This window comes from Lytechinus pictus, chromosome 10 (genome assembly GCF_037042905.1).
Source record: "Lytechinus pictus isolate F3 Inbred chromosome 10, Lp3.0, whole genome shotgun sequence".
Classification (NCBI taxonomy): Eukaryota; Metazoa; Echinodermata; class Echinoidea; order Temnopleuroida; family Toxopneustidae; genus Lytechinus; species Lytechinus pictus.
This window is the reverse complement of record NC_087254.1, coordinates 36,149,157-36,171,201: the sequence shown is the minus strand read 5'-3', so window position 1 is coordinate 36,171,201 and position 22,045 is coordinate 36,149,157. Positions and strand designations below refer to the sequence as shown.

At 36.3% G+C, this 22,045-nt stretch overlaps 2 protein-coding genes across 4 annotated transcripts in view; both read left to right on the top strand.

Annotated features, from left to right (window-relative positions):
* The window catches only part of LOC129269569 (sorting nexin-29-like), a 43,159-nt gene extending 38,501 nt beyond the window's left edge, over window positions 1–4,658 (top strand). The window contains exons 16-18 of the mRNA XM_054907080.2: window positions 1,321–1,461; window positions 2,814–2,953; window positions 3,436–4,658. Coding sequence (XP_054763055.2) covers window positions 1,321–1,461; window positions 2,814–2,953; window positions 3,436–3,538 — 384 coding nt within the window. The 3' untranslated portion in view covers window positions 3,539–4,658. The remainder of the gene's footprint in view (window positions 1–1,320; window positions 1,462–2,813; window positions 2,954–3,435) is intronic.
* Window positions 4,659–10,517: 5,859 nt separating this feature from the next.
* On the top strand, window positions 10,518–18,171 carry LOC129270611 (DNA-3-methyladenine glycosylase-like). 3 transcript variants are annotated; one of them, XM_064105982.1, is made up of 5 exons: window positions 10,544–10,591; window positions 10,777–10,908; window positions 12,637–12,739; window positions 13,362–13,792; window positions 14,504–18,171. In XM_064105982.1, exons 3-5 carry the CDS (start codon window positions 12,702–12,704, stop codon window positions 14,884–14,886), a joined length of 852 nt encoding a protein of 283 aa, XP_063962052.1. In that variant the 5' UTR covers window positions 10,544–10,591; window positions 10,777–10,908; window positions 12,637–12,701; the 3' UTR covers window positions 14,887–18,171. The 3 variants fall into 3 exon arrangements, with proteins under 3 accessions (XP_054763943.2, XP_063962052.1, XP_063962053.1); XM_054907968.2 differs by lacking the exon at window positions 10,777–10,908 and having other exon boundaries at window positions 10,518–10,591; XM_064105983.1 differs by lacking the exon at window positions 10,777–10,908 and having other exon boundaries at window positions 10,562–10,682.
* Window positions 18,172–22,045: the final 3,874 nt, after the last annotated feature.

The window sequence follows — 22,045 nt, the reverse complement described above, 5'->3', positions numbered from 1 at the left end:
CCAGTACAACTGAGGATGAATAATTCTCTCTATACTTTCGAAATTAAGACCTGGTTTATTAATAAGTTAGAACAATAGGTCTTTATAATCTAGTTCTTGTACCTGTAGTTCATCTTTTTTTAAATCTGAACCAAAATATAGATAACGCGCTGTGCTGACTGATCTACTTTTCCTAAAGCCATGCGCTCAGCGGAACGCGGATTTGTGCCTGCACCGTCCCTTCACAGGACTTTCCCAGAAGAGTCACCTCGCTGAGCGGTGCGCCCGAGAGATCACGATCTGTTACGTCAATGATGGAATAGTGCACTATTCCATCATTGACGTCATGGAATAGTTAATTTTCTTCAGTGGGTGTTTCATTTTCAACATCATTGCAAAATAGTGAGAATATGTTTGGTCACATGATGCTATTTAAACCAATTAGTATACAGGATTTAATTTATGTAGAATATAAATAACATAAAGATTACTATTCAGACACTTATATGATGCATTGTGTTGGTAGTGTCGTTAAACCACAATCTATCGATCAATCAGTTATCCCAAGCTAATGACAAGACCCTTATTTAAAGGACAAGTTCACCCCACCAAAAAGATGATTTGAATAGAAAGAGATAAATCAGACAAGGATAACACTGAAAATTTCATCAAAATCGGATCTGAAATAAGAAAGTTATGACATTTTAAAGTTTTTCTAAATTTCATATAACAGTTATATGCACATCTTGGTCAGTATGCAAATGAGGGACCGATGACATCATCCACTCACTATTTCTTTTGTATTTTATTATATGAAATATGAAATATTTGAATTTTCTCCTCATTGTCATGCGAAAAATCCTTCCTCCCTGAACATGTGGAATTCTATTGTTTCAACATTTTGTGGTTCAAACAAGATGGTCAATATTGAAATATTGTATAATTCAAACAATAAAAAACATAAGAAATAGTGAGTGAGTGACATTATCGACTCTCTAAGTTGCATATTACTGAGTTGAGCGTAGAACTGTTTTGTGAAAAATAAGCGACTCTTTAAAATGGCATAACTTTCTTATTTTCCATCCGATTTTGATGAAGTTTTCAGCATTATTCTTGTTTGATTTTTCTCTATTTATTCAAATCAACTTTTTTCTGGGATGGACTTGACCTTTAATTTCATCATCTAATATTCTTTGACAGAAGGGAAATCCAGTTTTGTCTGCTTCTGTGTTGCTCTCCAAGTAGGTCCATTGCAAGGTATGCTGTACAATTTCACATCATTTCATTGTCTTTCTCCTTTTCCTTTTCATTATCTCTTTTCCTTGTCATTGTCCTGCTCAGATATATGTTCGAATCCGAGATGATGAATGGAATGTTTATCGTCGATATTCTCAGTTCCGTGAACTCCACATCAAGATGAAGAAATCTAATGCTGTCATCAACACTTTTGAATTCCCTCCCAAGAAGGCTGTTGGTAACAAGGTATACTCATTTACTTCTGTATGCATATTCATTCATTTATTCTTTCATTCAGTCAGTCAGTCATTCACATATTTATTATCAACAGTTATACTATTGTCCTTGAAGGCCCTACAACATAGATACAAAAATTACAAACAACTAAATTTTATTAAACAAATATTTGACAAATGAACCATGTTAAGATAAAGAATTTCAAATAGATGAGAAGACAACCTAAAACAACACAAAGGGCCAGCCCAATGATAAACGTTGTTTTAAGTCCAAAACAAAATCATGAATAAGAGGAATCATACTGGGCATTTCTTCAGTGATAACATTTTTTAACCTGTTGAATATGGATAGTTGTCATTCTCATAGGCTTACAGGAACCACCCAGTTCTTGTCAGCAAGAAAATAAAGTACAAGTTCAGTTTATGATATTTTTGGGCCCCGTCTTTACAAAGAGTTAGATTGATCCAATCAATCATAACTCTATGGAAATCCCATCAGTGTCATAATTTTTTCTACAGGAAATTTGCAAAATGTCCTATGTAAACAATGGAGCACACACCAAATTGTCAAGAAATCAATGAATTTATGGATATACATTCATATCTAGAAAAAATTTTGAGCAAACATGCATTTTATATGTTGACTTTGCTGGCTTTCCATAGTAGCGATTGATCAGATCAATCGCAACTCTTTGTAAGACGTACATGCTAAGCTGCTAAGTAGTACTGATTTTCAGTATGAAAAATAAGAATGATATTGATGGTTTCTTGCAAAATACTGATTTTTAAAGTTTCAGTTTTATATGTTGTCCTACATGTATGTTCTTTGGTAGTATTTCTTTGAAAATACTGATTTCCTCACCAATATCTTTTTTTCTTAGCTGTACAGGTAGCAATGGCCAAGGTATTTATTATGGCTATGGCTTTGCAATTATTTATGGATCGCAAGGGGTATTTGACAAAGTAGCTTGCAAAGTAAGAGTTTACAAATGAAATGAATAAAGAGCTTAACAAATTTGCCCAGTTGCTCTGAATGTTGTAACAAAAGAATAACTATAAATCTTATCACATTCAAGTTGGCACAAAAGTATACTTTACATAGGATTTTGGTTATAAAGGTAATGATGTTGTCCACATTTATATATTTTCAATTTTAACTTAAGAACAATTGAATCACATCCAGCATTTAAGATTATTATTTACTAAAAAATTTAACATCTATTGAATCGTACAAAAGACCCTATTCAGCTTCGATCTGTATTTAGTATGACAAATTTCATGTAGTATTACAAAAACCAGAAATTTGGATCTCACACAAGTCAATGAACTACATGTGTTATAATCTGTTTTGTGATTTCATAGGACACAAAATTTGTTGAAGAAAGGAGGAAAAAGTTGCAGCACTATCTACGACTGGTGATCAATTTTTGTGTACAGAACTCCCTCGAACTTACAGAGACACCAAGCAAAGAAACACTGATATCATTAATACCATTCTTTGGGTGAGTATACAATGATGTACTTCATCATTTTTGGTAGATGTGTCATGAAGCTGTCTGTATTTTTTATAGAAATGACTTTATACACGACTGGTGATCCTTTCTTGTGCTATATGATATATCCCTACGTAGCTGACCTAACACCTAAGACCATGTTCCAGTCTTGCATAAAGTCATGTGTAACTTCATAAAACACTCGTCAGGTTCTTTGGATTACACAACCCTATGATGTGCTTCCTCTACAAATGTTTCATCTGATTCTTACGCAAGGCCATTGCAATGCAGGAAGCCTGCTTAGAATTAATTTCTATGTAATATATTTTTCCTAAAGTGTATCAGGAATAATCTACACTAATATGATTTAATCAATGTACATGTATGCTTGAAACATATTGTAAAGATACTAGGAATAGAATGTCGAATACTTTTGGTTTGTTTGTACCTTGATATTACATGTATTAATACCTTTTCTCTTTGCATTGCAGGGATACTATGGCTAGGAAGCAGAGTAAAGGAAGCGGGGGAAACAAACCAAGACTGATGGCTGGTAGGAGGGCTAATGAGACACCAAGCTATGAGGGACTTTGAAAGGCTGATGGTTGATGGGGGTAATAATCAAAGATCGATGGTTGGCAGGAGGGGTAATGATTCACCCATCTATGAGAGACTCTAAGGAATAGGGGTAACAATTCAAGATTGATGGTTGGTAGGAGGGGTAATGATATACCCATCTTTGAGAGCCTCTAAGGAGTAGGGGTAGCAATCCAAGATTGCTGGTTGGTAGGAGGGGTAATGATTCACCCATCTAAGAGAGCCTCTATGGAGTAGGGGTAACAATCCAAGATTGCTGGTTGGTAGGAGGGGTAATGATTCACCCATCTATGAGAGCCTCTAAGGGATAGGGGTAACAATCCAAGATTGATGGTTGGTAGGAGGGGTAATGATTCTCCCATCTATGAGAAATTCTAAGGAGTAGGGGTAACAATCCAAGATTGATGGTTGGTAGGAGGGGTAATGATTCACCCATCTAAGAGAGCCTCTATGGAGTAGGGGTAACAATCCAAGATTGATGGCTGGTAGGAGGGGTAATGAATCACCCATCTATGAGAGACTCTAAGGAGTAGGGGTAACAATCCAAGATTGCTGGTTGGTAGGAGGGGTAATGATTCACCCATGTATGAGAGCATCACATCGTCTCTGGGCTGTTAAAACCTATCTCAAAATTAAAACATTTTGATGAGAGCTTTATAGAATAAGCTTGATTTTGGAGTGATAACATGGGTAGCGACCTTCTTTTGCCTAGAAAGAGTTCTTAACAGGTATCAGGAAGTTTTCATTAAAATATAAGATTATCAACTATTCCCATATTTCTAAAATACAGCTTTTTCTAAGCTGCCCTCAATTTTTTTTTTTTTTAATGCGAGGTTTTAACAGCCCAACCACGAATAATGATAGCTTGAATATTGAATAGTGCAGTATTGAACTCAAATGCCCAATGGAGTGATTATTATAAATCATGTGATCTTGATTATACATCATGTGATCTTTTTTGTGAGCTTGATTAAATATCATGTGATCTTGATTATACATCATGTGGTCTTGATCAAACATCATTTGATCTTGATTTATTTATCATGTGATCTTGATTGTGTATCATGTGATATTGATTATAAATCATGTGATCTTGATTATAAAACATCATGTGATCTTGATTATATAACATCATGTGATCAAAATTATTCATTGTGTGCTATATGTAGGTATGTGTGGATATGATTTATGGCTTTTCTTGAAGAGACTTGTATCACACATCAAGAAGTTCCATGATTTTCATGTAGGATTGAGTTTTAAAGTTATGTATTTCTTCATAACATTCTGATTGATTGAGGATATATTGCATAGGTATTTGCTGCTGTTTGTATATTTCTTTAATTCATTGGTTTCCTATTTTGAAAAAAAGACATAACACAGACTTTAGTAGTATGTAATGTTCATCCTGCACAAATAAGAGATATCACCCCAAATTTAATTGCATGTGTCTATCTTGCACCCAAAATTGGAAGTATTTCAATATGAATTTATTGTGATACATTGTTTTTTGGATTTTTTTATGTTTGTATATGTTGCAAGAAAAACATATATTTTATTTGCATTCTATGCAAGGATAGGTCCAATTGAATTGAATTGAATTGAATTGAATTGAATTGAATTGAATTGAATTGAATTGATTTGGGGCACCCAAAATATGCTGCATTTTCCTTTGCCTGAGAGATCTACCAAATTAGTGATCAGACTATAAAGACCATCTTGAAAATACTGCTCAAAAATCCTACAGTGGCTGCATACATTGAAGGGATTAAGAGTGAATGTTAATTGGCTGAAAGGCATGGCCTCTGACTGTTACTGTGGTAACTGTCGGAGAAAGACAACTTGTCAGTGGTCCCCTGATCCTTCCAGCTGAGAAGGTGTCCCTAAGGACTTGAATTATTTATTCCAGTAAGTTTGTAACAATGCACAATCTAATGGTTTGTATTCACTTGCAGACTCACAGTATGCAGATGTTCTAATTCTCAGATTGTCAAACACCATCAGGGCTAAACCCCACTCGGTCTACTCTCCATTTGGTCCAAATGCCACTTGATTCAACAATTACTTTGTCTAATACACACTTTGGCTAAAGATCATCTAGTCTAATGTCTAGGTGATTCTAATTCCCACTTTATCCTCAACACAAAGACAAAGTGGCGTTAGACCAAGCTGATATAAGACAACATTGGAAGAGCCTAACTGGGAATTAGACCAAATAATATATGCATTAAATGGAAATTAAACCAATTTGTTAGGAGAACAATGTTGTAGAATAGTTGGGATTAGACCAAATGGAATGTAGACCAAGTGCGTGTAGACCAAATAGCAATTCATCATTATATAATGACGTGCCTGAACCAATTCAGGCATCTCCCATCTATCTCTTCACAAGCCAATTTTATTTTTTATTTATTTATTTATTTTTTGAATGTGTGATTGAAGAGAGTTGTACAGGAACTTCCAACAAAAAAATCAATGATTGGTGTTCAGTTGTACTTAACTTCTGTTTGAAAAATATATTGAGTTATTTGAAGGCAGTCAAAAGAATAAGGAAGAACTTTCTGTAACCAAGCTGTGAAAGTATTTTTCTGATACTTAAAGTGATGTTTTTTTCAGTGAAAGGGGTAAACTTTATATCCCTTAAATATAAACATGCTTAAGAAACTAGATTTTTACATGAGATTTGTTTTGAATGATGGTGATGAAGAAGCAGGCCAATTGTAATTATTTTAAGATTTTTATCTGATCGCAATTACGTGTGAGGCACCAGTGCACTTTATCTTGAATTAATGTTATCAGAGCTAGTTAAGTTTGTCCGAGTATATCACATGAAAGAAAGCTGAAGTACAATAGTACTTGCGATTTTATTATGTTTAATTTCCAATCATGCGGGATGAGATTTTTAAAATTGTATTTGTTTCAATTTGTCAAAGAAAAAAATATTGTGGTTTGAAATGATGATTTTGATTTGATATTCACTGCTTCGAGTTCAGGTGCAGTGAAAGAATTTATGAGATATATGTATCTTTGTTTGTTTGTTTTGATAAAAGCAGGGAAATTAGAAAATCATACTGATTAATGGTTTGGAAAATCCATCAAAGATTAAACAGAGATATGGATACTCTAACGTTTGATTTTGTGATGTCACACTCAAGCAGCTTGACTCTATCATGTGATAGAAGTTCTACAAAATACCATTATGTCAGAAAATGGAAATGTATTTGACCTGTGCATTCAATATGTCATCAGACACAATATTTCATACATTTTTGCATCAAAAATAATTTTCATTCATGATGAACCATTTAAAAACTAATGCATTGTCTATTACATGATATATGGGAAAGATTCATCCTTTGTGACAAAAGTTCATAATTCTGGTGGATTTTCCTCGGACTTTCGTGAATAATTATATTAAGCTTTTTTATTTTATTTATTTATTTTATTTTTCTTTTAGTCAAACCAACTTGATGTCCATATGAAATTGTCCATTAAGAAATATTACAGTAAAAGTAATAATTTATGGTCATCATTATTGAATAGTGACAATAAATCAATTTAAAGAATATAAACTTATTTAAACAGGGGACAGTGCAAATTGCATCTTGATGAATATTTGATGTGTAAGGTTTATGCTATAGTCACAGATACCTTTACGAACACTGTAAAAACGATTTTATACCCCTTATTGCTATGTATAAAAATCATTCGCATGGTGTTCGTAAAGGTATTTATGACCGTAGCATAAGAAATAAAAATTATTCAATAATTTTATTGGGTTACATGTTAATAGTGTGAGGAATTAAGAGGAGGAAAAAGTCAAATTCGTTGAAATTGTAATTTAAAAACATTTTTAATGTACAGATGTTCTATGATTTTATACTACATGTAAAGTGGGTATATAGTTTGCAACGTTTTGATTTCATGATTTCTGTCATAATGAAATATGAAAGTTAAAGAAAAAAGACAGACTTGCAGAGTTGCACACAACCACAAATATAATCATTAAATACAGTACATGCTTTTTAATTCATCACAAAGAAGCACTTGTTGTGATGGTATATCTTGCCAGTACTATACTATACTATTTGACAGACATTACCTGGGTAAAAGGTATTGTTAACAAGTCTGGAATAGTTTATTTTTAAGGAAAGTTTATGTGGCTGGAATGATTATAGCCTACGATTATTGAAATATCAATATCTAGAATCTATCTTATGTCAATTTGGGAAAATTGCAATCGAGAATTTTGGATTATTAAAAAGAAACTTGTTTTTGGATACATGAGTAAATAGAATAGATATTAAGAATAATTGTCAAATGTAATAAAAATATCAGATGTTGACGACAAATGTCAAAAGTAAGAAAATTTTTCACTTAGATATTGATATCAGAAGTAAGTAAAATTACTTAGATATTATTGACAATATCAAAAAGTAGATTATTGTATCAATATCAAAGCTAAGTATATTGTTATGCATTAAAGATAAATTTCATGAAAGGTAATTTTCATGCTGTTTAACATGGGTATGAGAGTGAGGTCTCATTAAATATACAAAATAAATCAGAAAGCTTAAATTTTTGGAAAATAATTGATTATAAACTGGAAATACAACTCAGTTTTATGATGTTTCGCCAATTAGTACTGACTTTAGGGGCATGCAAGGCCATTGAAAAAAGGCATCAATATTAAAAATTTACTTTTCAATGGCACACACACACTGGATTACCACAGGGCCCCAAGGCCTTGGGCAAAAAGGGCACTTGTTTTGGACCTGAGTCTACGAATATTTGGAAGGGCATCAAAGCCATATCTAAGGACATCAGAGACCATGGCCTTGGGTGGCTTTGGGCTTTTTCAAGCCCTTCTATATGCAAGTTATGTGATTTGCATCATACTTGAACACACTGAAAAAAAAGTTACTGAGCTCCATGGCATCTTTGATATCTGAATTTGGATTTAGTTTTTGCAAGATTATTGAAGTCAGTTGCCTGTTCTCAATGTATATGGTACATGTAACCCTTATGCAATCATGCATTAAGATTTGTTACCATTCTTTGATATTGGTGTTTAAAATTGTACTGATACCTTTGTTGAAAAATATTTTGGGTATATGTTTATATCAGGATGGGTGTACTTGTGATATATTCAGTTTTTTTTTAATGAAGTTATATATTTCTGTTTATTTTGTATTTCAAGTACAAAGCACCAAACATTTAAAATATTTCAATGAGTAAGTATGTGATACAATGTGTAAAGGTGTCCAGTTTTTATTTTGCTTGGACTGTATAGACTGTATGTGTGAAATTATATTGAATAATGTAACCATATAATTTTTGTGCTGTAGAATACTGTGTACTGACTTATGAATGCACTATGATGTACAGTGTAACTTAATTAACATGCAAAACAAACTAAAAGTTTTCTTGAATACATGTTACTGCCTTTATTTGTGTAAATGATATTAATTACAGCAGGATACTGGAAATTGTTATGAAATGAATGGATGGGAGGATGTGTTCAAGTTTGGTACTTGTACTGGGGCCCGTTGCAGGAAGAGTTGCAATCAAACGCAACTCTAAAAATCATGCGCAACTTCATTTTCAACCAATCAATAGCACGCATTTTGGACTTGCGATTGATTTTTTTACTTGCGTTTAAACGCAACTCTTTCTGCAACGGACCCCTGGTGTTATTAGGAACACATTTTAAAACGTTTCCCTTGCAACTCGAAGTGGAGAAGGAAGGGAAGGGGAAAAGAGAAAGAAAAATGAGGGAGAGGCGAGGAAAGAAAAGAATGACAGAGAGAAAAATAGAAAGTATAGAAGGTAAAAGGGGGAAGGAAGAGAAAGTGAAAGGAGACGGGGGATAGGGAGGGGGAGAAGGAGAAAAGGAAGAGAGGAAAGAAAAGGAGAAGTAGAGAAGGGAAAGTGAGAGGGGAAATAAAGAGACAGAAGGGATTGGGAGAGAAGAAAGAATAAAAGGGAAGAGGAAGAAGGGGGATAAGGCGAAGGGAGAAGGGGAAATGAAAGAAGAGGAAAAGGGGAGAGAACGGAGATGAAAGAAAGGGATGGAGAGGGAGAAAAAGAGAAGGAAACCAAGGGAGACGGTGAGGGAAAAGAAAGGAAGGAGAGAGAGAGAAGGAAAAGGAAATAGAGAAGGAAAGAAAGAATGATAGCCACGATAGAGGGGATTAGAAGGGAGAGAGGAAAGAAAGGAACGGTAAAGATAGAGTAAAGAGAATCAAAGGAAATGCAATATGAGAGAGGGGAAATAAATGATGAAAAGAGAGATATAAATTAAGAGAAAACAAATTAGTGGCACGGAAAAAGGGAAAAAAAGTGAGGCGGGTGAAGTTTTAAAAAGGATTAGCCTCTGTCCATTAGTATGATCAGCAAAGGTTGATATTGGGGCAGGGCTAAGGGGGCTAACTGGGTTTGCCACGTGGCGAAGGGGCCATCACCCCCACCCCCCCCCCCCCCCCCCCCCTCAAAAAAAAAGAGAGGGAGAGAAAGAAATGCAGGGAAATGGAAAGGGAAAGAGGTTGTGGAGAAACGGCCCTGCACCCCTCCTTCATGAAGTAGCGAATGCCTTTAGGGCATTTTTTTTACGATGTAGTCCGGATACGTATACGTCCTCGTCCTCCTGCTGCTGGCTTACCCTAATTACAGAACATAAGCCTACAAGAAGGTATAATAAAAAGAGGGAAAGGGAGACGGACGCCGGGGAAAGAAGAGAAATGAAATAAAGAAATATCAGGAAGACAAAAATGCAAACAGAAAGATTAATTTGAAAAAAATTGAAAATCATAGTAAAGGAAGAATAACAATTATTTATCCCACAAAATTGTGAATCAATATAAACTATCAGTGGGAAACTATGGAGCCGAATAACCCGGCCTCGCTCTCTCTCGTAACACAGATTCTCGATCCGCGCTTCGTTTAATAATGACCACGCCCACTTCATACGTACGTCAATGCAATGTAAACAATGTTTGAGGGGGCGTGGTGTGTTTGGAATTTAGGCCGAAGAGGAAGGTTAATAAAAGTGAGGTGAGTATTTGTGCTGTCAACCTTCCCTTCTTTGCAAATCGGCCGGTATACGGTTTTGTACGCAAGTTCATTAAAAAATAACGTCATGAAGGTACTACTACCAGTATGTCGAGTAGCATTGAGATATATCATGACTAGTAAAAGTAGTAGTACTTTATCATTCATGTCATTGTCCCCATATGTAGAAATCTACGTTAGTTATTCAGCGCTTACTTAAGACAGTTAATGTGGATGTGGCGGTAGAGACTCACTCACACATGCATGCGAGGACCCTAGGAATCTCCAAATAGTGGAGGGATCAGCTAAGAGAGAGAGAGGTTAGCTATACTTGAGTCTTGAAGTCCAGTTAGTTTGAGAGTACGACTGTTGTGATTTGTTGTTATGAGCAATGATGCATTGTCATATAGTTCTAGATCTATATAGAATTTAGAATGGTACTTTTTTTGCGAAGGAAAGCTAGAAATTCAGGCCGGCAATTCATTTTTCGATGTTTTCAAAACGTAAAGTGGAGTGATTTTTTTTTATTTTTTGGTAAATTTAAAAAGAGCAGTGCATGGCCAGTGCACAACTTAAAGCTTTGAACTATTTCTAGACCATTTGTAATTTACTATTTCTTGTGTCTAAAGAATTAAATCGTGTTTCGCGTTGGGCGGCTTGGCTTTTAGGCTGCTGCAGTAGATTGTCTCCAACTAGTCCAACAAATCATGTAGGGTCCATGGTCCACCTGAAATTTTTTGTCAAGCCAATACGCGCACTCCTCGTAGTACCAATAAGTTCAATACAATTATTGAGGCGGGGGGGGGGGGGCCACTTAGTATAAACGTAAGTGCCACGGTCGAGACCCCGATTTTCAGCCTAAATTTCTGTTCAAGAGCATCACCAATTAGAAAGCCATAGAAATTCCTATTTTTGTGGTTTCTCATGATTTCACGCTTTTACACTGCCGCTATAGCCCTAGCCGCTACCATGCTACGTTCTGGAGATCCCCTTTTTTATGTGGTCAGATCCAGAGCATTGCATTTTTAGCAATCGTTGATCCAAGAGCCGTTCCGGAGACCCTCATTTTAAGACCAAGATTTAGTTCCAGAGTCCCCAATTTTCGACTTTGGTGTGGCACATAGGTATCATATAATAATAATTCGAGTAGCCCCCCCCCCCCCCCCCCGGTTTATTGACCTCATGCATGTATTTGACAATAGCTCATACGGGGTGGTGCATGCACCCGTGGTAAACCACAATGATGGCGACAAGGCTTGTCGTGGGGTGAGCTGTCAAGTGATTTTATTTTTTCCTCCTTATTAATTATGAACTCTTTTAAGTGAAATTAGTTATTGTGTATTGCAGTGTCGATATCACAACTTATATCTATGGTAAAAATTTTGAATAAGTATCTGTGGATTTTGTGCTATGGTGCTTCAAAGTCTGACTACTCTGCATGTCAGCTTTTTTCAACTTTATCTCAATGTTCCCGAGATTGGCAAAAACATCAAAATAATGGGGCAAATATTATGCATCGTAGAGGAGTTATGGCTCAGTGGATAAGTCTCCGGACTTTAAACCACACAGTCCGGGGTTCAAATCCCACCGCAGCACTTGTGTCCTTTGGCAAGGTGTTTATCTACATTTGCCATTCTCCACCCAGGTGTAGTGAATGGGTACCCGGTAGGAAGGAATTCCTTGAATGCTTGTTGTGCCCGATGAGAGTAGCCATGCTAAAGCCAGGTTGATATAGTATGCAGCGCTTAGAAACATTGTATTAAGCGCTATATAAATGTTGTATATATTATTATCATTATACTCTGTAGGATAAGTGAAGTATGAAGATGTAGCACCAAGGATGGTACATTTAAGGGAGTATAAATCTAGTTCTGTGACAGTCTTGCTGATAGTTAGAAGCACTCCCCTGCCTGAAGTCCTCCAGTGATTTTATTTAACTTTTAATGAGTTTTTTTTTCTAAACATATGATTTCTGAAAAATACCAATTTGAGAAATTAAAATTAGGATGTAAAATATTCACCAAATATGTTAATATTACATTTGACAGGAATATTGTGAACACAATTAACAGCAATCTTGAATACAATCAAAGGAATACAAAGTTGCATTAGGATGGCTACTACACCACAGCAGTCTAATGAGGTCACCAGGTAATAGTTCACATTCCATCTTTCTTCACCTTGTTGTTTCTAGATTCTTATAATAATCTATCATTATTTTCTCACTGCAATTTTATAGTACCTGAAAAAATATTAGGCTACTTTAATAATCGATCATAAGCACTAATTACTTTGGGGTGTTTTTATAATAGTGTATGCAGGGTTTTAAAACAATGAACAGGGGAAAGAGAGATTTTGCAACTTTTTGCCCCCCCAATTTTTTTTTTTTTTAAGAGCCCTGGAAAATCCCCACTAACTGCAATCTTAAACTATAGCAGATTTAGGCAGTACATGTAGGTTGTGAAAAATAGACCCAGAATATTAAAAAAAAAAAACATATTTTTTGCTTGAATGATTGGAATATGTTCTTGGGTGCCAAATCAGATTCTCATTTTTATTCTCATGAGCTTAAGGTAAAATCCAATATTTGTTCATTCAAGTTTTGTGATGTAAAATAACAATTATGTGAATGCACATCAATTCTAGACCATCAGTGCATGGTCCAAATATTTTGACCCATAATTAAACCATAGATTCAATCTTGGTTTTAGTTGTGAAAGTTCAGTATACAGATATTTGAACTTGTCTTTTTTTTTCTATCTCCAACGAACAGAGTAGCACTGAAAAGGAATGCTCCTGGGAGCAATGAACTTAATGACATACCTGTGAAGAGTCCATACTTTGAGAACTTGTCACAGTCACTGCCAGATCCTAATGCAACAGAGATTCCATTGGATCAAAGCCAAGCTGACAAAATGCCATCCCCTAGACTCGTTTCTAGACTAGGTCCTGCGTTCTTCCAGCAGCCCTGTATCCATCTAGCCAAGCAGCTATTAGGCCAGGTCTTAGTGAGGATGGTCGGGGACCAGCGGTTAAGCGGAAGGATCGTGGAGACGGAAGCTTATGTAGGAGCTGAGGATACAGCTTGCCATACATACAAAGGGAAACAGACGGCTTCTAATAAGAGTATGTTTCTCGATCCTGGTCATGCCTATGTTTACATGACCTATGGGATGTATCATTGTATCAACATTACCAGCAAAGGTGACTATCACTTTAAATTTTGAAGATGTTCCTTGTATGTTTTTTTTTGGTAACATACATGTAAATACCTGTATCTTATCAAAATTTACCATTGAATTTGGTTATAATGTCAGGGTATAGTGACCGTCGTTAACAGAAGTTGACATGTTTCCTAGAATTTTTTTTTCTTATGGCACTGTATTCATGTTATTTCTTTCGCATTCTGCAGAATTTATTTTTTTTATATATACCAGAGAAAATTAATGAAAAAAAGTTCAGCATTACAGTGTAGATATCTATGATTTAATGTCTCTTTTATACATCTCTCAAATTCTTTTACTACACATAACCCTTTAGTTTTTTTTTCTATGATGTGTTATTGCATAAGTGTAGAAATGAGTTCAATTGAAATTATCACTACATGGATCAGGCAAATATTTATAACAACTGATGAAGTTATTGAACTATTTGTTAACATATTCTATTTATTTTCTCAATATTGAAGTCTTTTTTAGCATATTGGTGTTATCCTCCGTTTTTGCAGTTGTGTGCAACAGATTTTGATATCTGGAATAAGCGTGAACAGTAGAAATGACATGTAACGTAGCCCTATCTCAGACCAAATAGTGTTCATACTCTATTTTAACATTAGATAAAAAAACATATCTATGGAATAAAGTTCTGCTTAAGGATGGCTGGAAATGTTTTCATAATTTCTCTTTTGTGTTGAAGGAGAGGGCCAAGCGGTTCTCCTACGAGCTCTCTCCCCTCTTGAAGGCAAGGACACAATGACAAGCCTAAGACAGAAAGCAAGTAAGAGATCAGACCGAGAATTCAAGAAAAAAGATCTTTGCAATGGTCCCGGCAAACTGTGCCTCTCATTAAACATTGACAGACAATTAGACGGCACCAATCTTACTGAGGGAGACTTTTGCATGTGGATTGAGAGCGGTGACCAGATTTTAGATGGTGATATTGTGAGCTGTCCTAGGATAGGAATAGACTCAGCCACCAAGGAATGGGTTGAGAAACCACTCAGATTCTATGTGATTGGTAATCCTTGTGTAAGCAAGAGGAATAAAGCAAGAGAGCAGGAAATCAAGAACGCAAAATAATCATTGGAATTTATTGATCAATGAATTTTCATTAACTGAAATAAATATGCAGTGTTCTCAAATGTGATAAGGGTACAGATATGTATTTTGATATTCTTAATGTCAATATATATATATGTATATGTTGATTTTAAATTTTAACATATGATGCATGATACTAGACAGTATATCTTATTTTCATATCTGTAAAATTATAAACATTTACCCTGTTCATATGCTAGCTATCGTACAAAAGCCACAAATATTGCAGCCTCTTTTTGGATGTAAACCTTTCAATGGAATGTATGAAAGGAGGCCATTTAATTGCTTCCTCCCTTTTCCGGCTATATTGTGGACAGGACTTGGGGCAAATAATGTCATATTTCGATATTGGTGCGTATAAACCTCGGTAATATAAGGGCTATCGTGACTTTTACTTTGTAAAAAAAAAGAATTCACTTAATTTTTTTGTACAGTACTCAACCAAAGAAATGTAAATGAAAAGAAATGTAAATGATTATATTTGTAAATCTATATTTTCTCAGGATCATATGATACAAATACTCTCTCGGTTACTTTCCCCCTCTCCTCTCTCTCTTATTCTCTTTCTCTCTCTCACTCATTTTACGGGGGGGGGGTCAGATAATTGAGTATTTTCAGTGATAGTGATTTCTTATTGTATTTAACAGATCAAACCAAACTACAATATCTTTTCTGATTTGGAATGTACATACTAAAGTGCAACTTCAAGTCATTTCAGCGAAAGACTTATTACCTTATCTCATGACATTGAATTAGTGCATGGGTATTTTCACAGTGCCCGTTTCTGTTCATACAGTTGGTTTTTATTTTTCAGTTTGAAAACTCTACTGATATCCAAAAAGACAACAGGACAATCTCTTTGCAAAATGTGAATCCATTGGTATGTAACCAATATTTAAAGAAATTTTCAAAAATCTTTAAAATACTTTATTTAGCTCTTTCAAATCATAAGTACCGGTACATTTAAATTTTGCCTTAGTTGAATCTGTTGCTCAACAAGAAATCTCTTTGACTTGAGAGAAATTTGACTAAGAAGAGGTATTTCTTTGCCATAATCTGGTGAAAAAAAATTGCTTGGACTTTTGACAAATATTTGACTTAGGCAAGCTACATTTAACTGTATCCTCTGTTATCTTTTCCACCTCTTTTTTTTTCTCTTCCCTTCTCTCTCCCTCTCTCTTGTAAAACTACTTTGCTTTACCCAGATTCATCACTTTACTAAGTAAGCAAATGTTTTCACAATGCTTGTATTCATTATTTCAATACCTACTTAGTTATTACCTTGGCAAGCATGTCTTTCAACCTTAATATTGGTCTTTCAATTGCAATCATTGTCATAATTTCTTTTTCTGGGAGAATGTCTAGTTTATGTTCTTTGTTTCTTGATAGAGTCAAATTTATACTTATCTTGTCGATTGCCATCCTATACATCGATGGCCCTTGCAAATTAAAATACAGCCATTTGTAATTAGCCTCCTCAGATTAATAGTAATTTGAGCTTGATTTATATAGCAAGACTCTGTGACGGGCCCAGGTCTATCGAAAATAATATGCATATTTGAGAATGATACATGTATGTGTATGATCATGTTTGGTTCGTAATTTATCCAGGTCTTCTGCCAGGGATAAGGGTAAATATCTCTCGAGATAGAGGCTGTTCTCACGACGTTCCAAACTAGTTTAACGGGTAGTGAGAACGGTCGAAGCGGTCTTGGAAGCGATCTTCCAAACCAGTTTGGAAAACCACCTCGCGATGTAGTTTTCAAGATCGCTTTGCCTCGTTAAACTGGTTTTAGCGTAAGTGAGGACACAACCGTTCTTCGGGAAGCGATCTTCGCACATTTTGAGCACGCTACTCCACGCGACAGGTGTAGAATGCCCATGCTGCGGTTTCGAATTTCGCGCAAAACGTGTCACCCCACTGAGAGTGATTCCATAGCAACAAGAGCGCTTTACGTGAAGTGATTTTGAAAACCACTTTCGTGTGATCAAGTGGGAACGCTAGCAAAGCGATCTTCCAAACTGGTTTCCTGAATCGGTTTCCAGTAAACTAGTTTTAGAAAGCGTAATGAGAACGGTCTCATATAGGTAGGGTAAAAAAATATTATTGAAGAAATAAAAATTATACACAGATGCAACAAAGTACTCATAATAATCAACTCATCTTGTAACTTCTCTTTAATGTGATAAGAATTTATGTAAATAAAACATTTTCATTTTTATATAAAAGAACAACCTGTGCCCTGATGTTTTAAGTTATAAACAGGCAGATACTTGTATACAAATAATACATCATAATTATATTCCAAATACTGTACATTAGACTCAGCATATACTAAATAAGTCAAATAATTGTCTAATTCGAAGCATTATTTTTCTTGCAACACCCCCCCCCCCCTCGTCAAACATTTCGTTGGTGGTCATCCGAACAGTTGTATCACACACACAATAGTGCAAACCCATTTTAGAGAATATTGACTTCAAAGTTTACTGTAATTCCACACTTTGTTCTCCAGCCTTACAACATTTTCATTGCAAGAAAAATACATGGTTGAAGAGACCAAGACAATTGCTTGACATTGTTGGTTTTAAAAAGTCAGAGAAAATTTTTGAAAAAGAGCAACATGCTTGTAATTTTGGTTTGAGCAGTTTAGATTTTCCTGGTACAAAAACGCAATAGGAGATGCAACAACCCTGACATAATTTTAATGTGCCCAACCAAGCAAAATGTCGCATCGCTCTATTACGTGCAAAGTCAATGCAATGCCGATATGACAGTTTGGCTGACTGCGCATTTGCATATTAAATGCACATAAGTGTTGTTTGCTTTGCTAAAGTACACATTTCCAATGGGATTTGCGCATTTTATCAAAAATTTGTATGGCATCACCATGAAAATCCCCACATATTTCAGAAACTAAAAAAATTGCTGCCTAGAAATTTAATTAGCATATATATTTTTCATAACTTCATAATAGAAATCAAATCTGAATTATATTTCTGACCTTTTTGTTTTATGATTTTAAGTTTATAACAGTTTTCCCCCCAATACACAATTATCTGAATACCAGTACAATTATCTAGTGAAATCTCACTTATGCATGACTCAATTAACTAACTGTTTCTCATTTATATGTGAATAATTTTTTAAGTGTATATACAATCTTCAAATGTAAATAATATTCAATGTAAACTTTGCACAATTAGTCTTCGGACTACAGCATTGTATTCTGTTTTATATCTAATAAACCGAATTGAATTGAATTGAATTGAAAAATAGGAATCGTACTTTAGTTTTCTGCAGAAATCTAAAAATCAATTTTTTGACTGATACGATGGTTCGGATGAATGCCATTGATATTTCTGTGGACCCAGGTGATGTAGCTAAAGCAGAGTCGCCTGTATAAATCTCGTAACTTTTGGGCCTATATTTTAAACTCGGGGGGGGGGGGGGGGGGGGGTGCCTCACAAAGAGTTAAGAGTGACTCAGAGTTGCACTTATTTTCCAATCTGCGTGCAGTATAAAAGGCATCAAAGCATCAGTACAATCATGCAAAAAGGACACACACTACTGTGTATTAATAATATTGCATGATACAAACCATGTGCACATCAGCATTTAAATAGGACTCTATGTCGTACTTTACTACATGTATTTGTGTAACAACACCCCCCCCCCCCCCCCCCCGTTTTCTAAAGTCACTTTAATGTGACAGAGAATTTTCATATAAAAGAACGTCACGTTCCCTATTGCTGTATAATGTAGTTGTAAACAGACAAATATAATAATACGAAACACATTTCAATTAATAATATAAACCCTGAAAGTTACAGGCCAAGTCTTTTGCCTGTATTCTCAAGGTTTCAATTGAACCATGGTTTTGTACCCCTCCTAGTTTTTTTTAGACCATGGATTGTACCCCCTGGGGGTACAATCCAATTTTCTGATTCACCAACGATGGTTTCATTTGTACCATGGTACAAATCATAGTACAAAATTAATCATGGTACAAACCATTGTAAAATACTGTAAGATGCTACTGAGCATGCTCAGTAGCTGGGTGAGTAGCTGTCTGCTATTGTCAAGATGGAGTCTACTGCCAGACACAGGGTCAAAGGAAATTGTCAAATTGCTGAGAGAAATACACTGCTAGATTTAATAAGTGAAAGGAAGGAAGTGTTGGTGTTCAAAAAGACAAGATTGGAAATCAAATACTGAGAAAGCAGATGGTTGGAATGAGGTTGTGAAGCACTTCATTTCTATATTCAGAGGAAGATGGAGATTGGGTCAGATAAAAGACCAGTGGAAAAGGATGAGGATCACTGCCAAAAAGGAATATGGAAATTATCAAAGAGAAGTTAGAAAGACCGGTGGAGGACCACCCCCAACCAATCCCAGCCATATAACCACAATAATCAAAGAATTATGTCCATATGACTTCGTTCAGTACTGTAACAAGTACGATGACAACGCATTTTGGGAAGCCAAAATAACAAATCTCTTTTTAATGGTCAAGTCCATCATGTAATGATTTAGCGCCAGCTATCGACGACAACATAACATGGCGATCTGTGTATCTGCCAAGCTACGGCAATCCTGTAAATAAAGACACAACTGTAAGTTAGAACTGCCAAGTTAGAACCCGATTATTTAGATGTCTTATAAGTTATAGCCAAACACTTATATGTCAGAAGTGAAAGGACTGTTTTGTTGAGTGAATGGGAATGTCTAATATGAACAATAATTAGTGACATTTTCAGAGGGAAACGGCTCCACGATCGCCGACTGACCGGAAATACCTGACGAGAAAATTTGCATTTGCTATAGTGACCGGAAATAGTATGGAACAATTGAAACTGCCATCTCCGTTGGATTTGGTGGCGAGAAACCTGCCTCAAGCAGAGAGCTCAAGTAGAGAGCTCTACAAGACCCTGAAGTTTATAGAGCAGGCAACCCCATCAACAACTGGTGCCACTGCAGCGTCTGCACCTGTAGTTACCTTGCAGGCAGTGTTAGATGAGTTTGAGAAGCACTGCAACCCCTAAAGAATGAAACTGTCAATAGATATAAATTCTTCACCCGCCAGCAGGCAGCCGGAGAGATGCTGGAACAGTATTTGACGGATTTAAAAGTACTGGCTTGCAGTTGCAATTTTAGGGACCTGTGTACCGGCGGATCCTGTGCCTGGCAGATACGGTTCTAGGCACCATATCCACCGGCGGATCGTGTTCTACTCCGGCGGATTCAGTACCAAAAAAAGGCCACACTCTTCGGAAGATATCATGCGCTATCGCAATATCCTTCATTCACATACGTCACGTGGAACGAGACCGCGTGAATCATCAATTGAACTGAACTAACGTTGCGCTATAGAGATCATCTAGACTAGAGTAGAGACTGTACATGTAGAATAGGTCCACCGGCACTACTTGCTAACGTTATCTAACTAAGGCCTCCTAGATTTATTCATTATGAAGTTCGAAGAAGAGGTGGCTCTAATTGAGAGCTACCTTTCGGATTCTACTAGGTCTAATATTACGCCTACCAAAGCCTTGAAGAGGAAAGCCTCAAAATTCTGCCTTCATCCTGATGATGAGGGACAGACTCAGACTAATCAGAGAAGTTTGCATTACGTTGGAACTAGAAGTTCTAGTGGAGACGCCAGCTCATCACAACGTCGGCCCCGTAAGGTGGTCTTCAAGAAAGAAGAGCAGCAGCGGCTGCTCAAATGATGGCATCATGAAAATGGTAATTTCCCTTTTTTATTCTAACCTTAACTTAGATCTAAAGGCGGACGAAAATCCCCCCCCCCCATTGCCAGAGCCGCGCACGCTGCCGAGGTTGTCTGTCCAAATCAATATTACAGTATAGTCAATAGAACCAAATCCGCCGAGGAACCAAATCTGCAAACATCAAGCCGCGTCTAACCCGGCAGATATGGTTCCGATTAAAAACGATATCGGCCATTTAGAACGATAACTGCCGGCGGAAACGATAACTGCCGGCGGATACGGTATCAGTCGCTACACCTGCACGATTCATTGTTAAGGGACAGGATAATAGGTGGTATCAAGGATGATGCGGTTAGGGCAAGACTACTACGTAAATCTGATCTGATGCTGGAAAAGTCAATCCAGATATGTAGGGCCACTGAATTATCAAGGGAAAGAATGACAGTGTTTGACAAGTCCCAGTCCCAAGATGTGCATGCCGTGAGGAAAGACAATGGAAAGCAGAGAAAATAGAGAAGAAATGCAAGTCTTGTGGGAAATCGCTTCCATGAACAAAGAGAAATGCCCAGCATACAAAAAAACAGTGCAACAAGTGCAAAAGAATGAACCACTTCGCGAGTGTATGCAAAAGGAACCAAAGCACATCAGATGGGAGAAGAGGTCGACAACGAAACTCCTCTGATGGATTACCCTTTTGGTGTAATTCAGTCATCTAATCCGATAGAGGACGAATGGTTCGTAGACTTGGAAGTCAAAGGCAAAACACTAAGATGCAAGTTGGACTCGGGGGGGGCAATGCAATGTTATACCCAAGGTAGTGCAAAAGAGGCTACAAGCACCGAGGTCCAACGCAAGACTAATATTGCATGTGTCGAAGCACAAGGTAATTCCAGCAGGAAAAACTGAGCTTGTATGCACATACAAGAGAAAATTCTACAACATAGAATTTCAGGTGGTTGACAGTGAAGTACAGCTGGTGTTGGGACTGAAGGCATGTCAAAGTCTCAACCTAATCAAGAGGGTACAAGCCATGAGGACCAACGTGGAGGAAAAATATGAGGATATATTCCAAGGCTTGGGATGCATGCCAGGTGAACATGGCATCAAAGTTCATTTATTTTAATAGTTGTATGATGTATTTAGAAAAAGAAATAAATGTTACTTGAATTTAATTGGATTTCAGCATTTCATCTAAAATGAAATCGAGCTGTTGGGGTAAATCATCCATCTCTATGGATTATCATCCGGCATCTTAAAGATGACGAACGAAAGGAGAGAGTGCGGCTGCAACAAGCAAGAATTGGGGTGCTCCAGCCCATCAGGAGAAGGAAATGGAGACGTCTTGAGCGGAGAATAACTCGTCTTCAGAACATGTACAACACCGGCGAGATCAATCTCATTGGCT

Bases quoted from the DNA above. Each gene is read 5' to 3' on its own strand.
- LOC129270611 (XM_054907968.2), top strand. From the start codon at position 12,702: ATGGCTACTACACCACAGCAGTCTAATGAGGTCACCAG. The intron at 12,740-13,361 runs GTAATAGTTCAC...TCCAACGAACAG, and splicing joins CAGTCTAATGAGGTCACCAG to AGTAGCACTGAAAAGGAATG. The intron at 13,793-14,503 runs GTGACTATCACT...TTTGTGTTGAAG, and splicing joins TATCAACATTACCAGCAAAG to GAGAGGGCCAAGCGGTTCTC.